Below are 4,912 nucleotides of genomic sequence, written 5' to 3'. Positions count from 1 at the left end.
CGTCTCATAACAGAAAGGTCGTGATAAAAAGTAACCGAAAGAAAAGCGAAGGAACTTCAAACAGCTTCGATGATAATACCGAGTTTGGTCAAGAAGGCCTCTCCCATTCCGATTTTCTATTGGTTAAGCTTACCATCAATCACACCAGTTGTAAATAAACTGAAGACGGAAGCGTGTTGTTAGCGGGGTGGGATCTTCCTGTCGCCACTGCTAGGGTGAGAACCCATTTTCTAATAGGCTGACAGCTGCTTTTCCCGCCCTCTCTCTTCAGTTGTTAAGGGGCGGGACTCGTAGGACCCTTGGAGAGCCGGGTGCTCGAAGCTCTGCCCATCCGATTGGTTGATAGGGGCGGGTTTCGTAGAGGATAGGCTGCTGGTGCTGCCCGTTCAGAGTTAGTTGCTGGGCTAAGGCACGTGAGGAGGAGGCGGCTTGAGGCAACCATGGCGGGAGGAATGAAAGTGGCGGTCTCGCCGGCAGTTGGTCCCGGGCCCTGGGGCTGGGGTGTCGGGGGCGGTAGGACAGTGCGGCTACTCTTGATCCTCTCCGGCTGCTTGGTCTACGGCACAGGTACCGCCCGGGCAGCAGCTGCCAAGGGGGCGGGTGCCGAGGGGGTTATTTTTGGAAAAGGGATTGTCTGGAGGGCGCGGGCCGTTATTCTGCAGACGGGCGGTGGCTCTACCGAGGGGCGCCGGCGTAATGTGGTGGAAGAAACTTGGTGGGCTAGTGGGCGTCGGGGCTGAGGGTCTGGGCCCTGGAGCGGGCTGGGGCAGCTTCCCAGAGTGGGGAGGAGCCTGAAGCCCTTTGGCGGAGACAGGAAGGGAGGCCTAGACTCATTGAGAAGCGATCCTGGGGGCTCTGTCGCGCCGCAGAGGCCTCCTCGAGTTTCTTGGTTAAAAGAGAAAACCAGGGGACCATTCTGGGCAGGCAGAGCTGCCGCGGGAAAAGGACCATCTCATTCATTCGGCAAATTAGCAAACACCATCTGAGCTTATGCTCTGTCAGGACGCAGGGCACGGGTGGCAGAACGAATGTGGTTGACCTAAATGCAGTGATCTCTACTATCTTCTCATGTAAAACTTTGACTCTTTCCCCCACCCCCACCCGCCCGCAAATGGCGTCCTGCTCTGTCACCCAGGCTGGAGTGCAGTGGTGCGATCTCGTTCACTGCAACCTCCGCCTCCCGGGTTCAAGCAATTCTGCTTCAGCCTCCCGAGTAGCTGGGATTACAGGCGCCCGCCACCGCGCCCGGCTAATTTTTGTATTTTTAGTAGAAACGGGGTTTCACCACGTTGGCCAGAGTGGTCTTGAATTCCTGAACCTCGTGATCCATCCGCCTTGGCCTCCCAAAGTGCTGGGATTACAGGCGTGAGGCGCTGCGCCCTTCCAAGATCTTGACTCTTAACAGCCCTGTAGAACGGAACTGGAGTTATTCCGCTTTCCACTTATAAGTGAATTATAAGTTATTCCACTTTCCACTTACATTATATTCCACTTATTTGGTACCTGCTGCTGGATAATGAAGTTTGGACTGGAAAGGAAACTCTTCTGCTCCAATCCAGAAAATTTAGAATGTGTTTCTGAAAACCTCCTTCTACCCCCTTATCATTAAATTCAAAACAGAAAAATACGTGACATTTTCTAGAATCCACTGGAGGAAGTTGACGCTCAAGAGAATAAAGATAATAGTATCTCATAAACACACATTACCATCTTTTTTTTTTTTTTTTCCCTGAGATGGAGTTCGCTCTGTCGCCAGACTGGAGTGCAGTGGCAGGATCTCGGCTCACTGCAACCTCCGCCTCTCGGGTTCAAGCAAGTCTCCTGCCTCAGCCTTCCGAGTAGCTGGAGCTACAGGCGTGTGCCACCACACCCAGCTAATTTTTGTATTTAGTAGAGACGGGGTTTCACCGTGTTGGCCAGGATGGTCTTGATCTCTTGACCTCGTGATTCACCTGCCTGGGCCTCCCAAAGTGCTGGTATTACAGGCGTGAGCCACCGTGCCCGGCTTTTTTTGTTGTTGTTGAGACGGAGGAATTTCTGTCTTGTTGCCCAAGCTAGAGTGCAGTGGCCCGATCTCGGCGCACTGCAACCTCCACTTACCGGGTTCAAGCGATTCTCCTGCCTCAGCCTCCGAAGTAGCTGAGATTACAGGCACGCACGCCATCACGGCCGGCTAATTTTTTGTATTTTTAGTAGAAACGGGGTTTCACCATGTTAGCCAGCCACCCTGGTCTCTTAACTCCTGACCTCAGGTAATTCACCTGCCTCGGCCTCCCAAAGTGCTGGGATTACAGTAGTGAGCCACCACATTTGGCCATGCTCTTTTTCACCTCTCCCTTTGGTTCCTGCCTATCTCATGCTGCCACTTGATGATTATCCTTACAGCTTTAAGGTGGTCTCAGCATCCTTAGAAGAGGGCCCAGGATAGCATTCGAAGGGCCGTGATGTGAATAAAGTTCTTAATAAATGGGGTAGTGAGTTGTGAAGAAAAGAGAAAATATAGGCAAAAATGCTCCTACATAGTAAGCACTCAATTAGCAGTCTCTCTCTAAGTTTCTTAAATGAGGAGAGGAACAGAGACTTCTTGGCTTGAAGAGTAAACTCAGGGGGTTACATTTGTTCAGTGCTGCCTGATAGACTGGTGGCAGCTAGGAAGAGCAATCATGGAATCAGACAAGAACTTTCTAAAACTCAGACATTACCTAAAGTTAGAATGGAGTACTTCAAAATGTAGAGAGTTCCTTCTCACTGGAAATTTTTTTTGAAAAATTTGATTGTAGCTGGGCGTGGTGGCTCACGCCTGTAATCCCAGCACTTTGGGAGGCCAAGGCGGGCGAATCATCTGAGGTTGGGAGTTCGAGACCAGCCTGACCAACATGGAAAAACCCCGTCTCTACTAAAAATATAAAATTAGCCGGACGTGGCGCGCACCTGTAATCCCAGCTACTCAGGAAGGCTGAGGCAGGAGAATCACTTGAAACTGGGAGGCAGGGGTTGTGGTGAGCCGAGATCACACCATTGCACTATAGCCTGGGCAACAAGAGTGAAACTGACTCAAAAACAAAAAAAGAAATTTGATTGTAAAAATAAGGCATGTTTGTTTGTTTGTTTGTTTATTTGTCACCCAGGCTGGAGTGCAGTAGCACAATCTCCGCTCACTGCAAGCTCCACCTCCCGGGTTCATGCCATTCTCCTGCCCCATTCTCCCTAGTAGCTGGGACTACAGGCGCCCGCCACCACGCCCGGCCGCCTCGGCCTCCTAAAGTGCTGGGATTACAGGCATGAACCACTGTGCCCGGCCACAATAATGCATGTTTATTTTAGATGATTTGGCAAGGTACAATTAAGTATAAAGAAGTAGGCAGAAACCTCACTGTTAATCCATTCAGAAGCAATCTATTTTAAAATAGCACATTTTCTTCTGATCTTTTTCCACATATTTTTAATTTTTTATGAATTGATAATTTGTATCCAGTCAGTACTCTAGTTCTCTTCCCTGGAGGCTGCCAGTTGTTACCAGAGATAGTTTTATCATTTGATTTTGTAGTACAATAATTTTCCCACGTAATTTAAAATTCTTTTTTTTTTGTTTGTTTGTTGTTTGGTTGGTTGGTTTTTTTTTTGTTTTTTTTTTTTGAGATGGAGTTTTGCTCTTGTTGCCCAGGCTGGAGTGCAATGGTGCAATCTCAGCTCACTTTAACCTCCGCCTCCTGGGTTTAAACGATTTTCCTGCCTCAGCCTCCTGAGTAGCTGGGATTACAGGCGCCTGCCACCACGCCCGGCTAATTTTTTTTTGTATTTTTAGTAGAGACGGGGGTTTCACCATGTTGGCCAGGCTGTTCTCGAACTCCTGACCTCAGATGATTCGCCTGCCTCGGCCTCCCAAAGTGCTGGGATTACAGGCGTGAGCCCCCACACCTAGCATTAAAATTCTTTATAAATGTTGTCTTACTTGTATTACATTCCAATATATGGGCAAATCTTCATTTAATTTTTTCTCTTTTTTTTCCCCTGAGACATAGTCTTGCTCTGTCTCGCCCAGGCCGGAGTGCAGTGGTGCAGTCTTGATTCTGGTTTCAAGCCATTCTCCCATTTCAGCTTCCCAAGTAGCTGGGACTACAGGCGTGTGCCACCATACTTGGCTAATTTTTTTTTTTTAGACAGAGTTTTGCCCTTGTTGCCCAAACTGGAGTGCAATGGCACAGTCTCGGCTCACTGCAACCTCAGCCTCCAGGGTTCAAGCAGTTCTCCTCCCTCTGCCTCCCGAGTAACTAGGATTATAGGTGCACGCCACCATGCCCGGCTAATTTTTTGTATTTTTGGTACAGACGGGGTTTTACCAGGCTGGCCAGACTGGTCTCAAACTCCTGACCTTGTGATCCGCCCACTTCAGCTTCCCAAAGTGCTGGGATTACAGGCATGAGCCACCATGCCCAGCCACACTCAGCTAATTTTGTATTTTTAGTAGAGATGGGGTTTCACTATGTTTACTAGCTTGGCCTCAAACTCCTGACCTCAGGTGGTCCAGCTGCCTCAGCCTCCCAAAGTACTGGGATTACAGGTGTGAGCCACCACGCCTGGCCTTCATTTATTATTTTTTAGTGACATGGTTTTGCTGTGACATCCAGGCTAGAATGCAGTGCATAATCATAGCTCACTGTAACTTCCCATCTCGGTCTCCCCAAGTAGCTGGGACTACAGGCATGTGTCATCTGCCTGATAAAAATCATTATTAATGTTTCTGTTTCTGGATTAAACATTTGGTTGGATATTGGTGGTTTGTACTGTTGATTGGATATTTGTGGTATTTCTAGTTTTTCAGTGTTGTAAGTTTGTGAACATCTTTGTGTATAAATTTTTATTACTGTTATTATTATTTTTTGAGATGGAGTCTCGCTCTTTTGCCCAGGCT

The 4,912-nt window shown here is 48.5% G+C and overlaps 1 protein-coding gene across 2 annotated transcripts in view; it reads left to right on the top strand.

The window, feature by feature from the left end:
• Positions 1-393: 393 nt before the first annotated feature.
• TMEM194A (transmembrane protein 194A) overlaps positions 394-4,912 on the top strand; it is a 24,204-nt gene continuing 19,685 nt past the window's right edge. Inside the window, exon 1 of one of the 2 annotated variants that reach the window (XM_011988525.1) lies at positions 394-567. In XM_011988525.1, the coding sequence (XP_011843915.1) occupies positions 441-567 (127 nt within the window). In that variant the 5' untranslated portion in view covers positions 394-440. The remainder of the gene's footprint in view (positions 568-4,912) is intronic. The other variant, XM_011988524.1, reaches the window with a different exon arrangement.

The sequence above is a fragment of the Mandrillus leucophaeus genome, unplaced genomic scaffold (genome assembly GCF_000951045.1).
Source record: "Mandrillus leucophaeus isolate KB7577 unplaced genomic scaffold, Mleu.le_1.0 Scaffold332, whole genome shotgun sequence".
Lineage (NCBI taxonomy): Eukaryota > Metazoa > Chordata > Mammalia > Primates > Cercopithecidae > Mandrillus > Mandrillus leucophaeus.
This window is presented reverse-complemented; position numbering and strand designations above follow the sequence as displayed.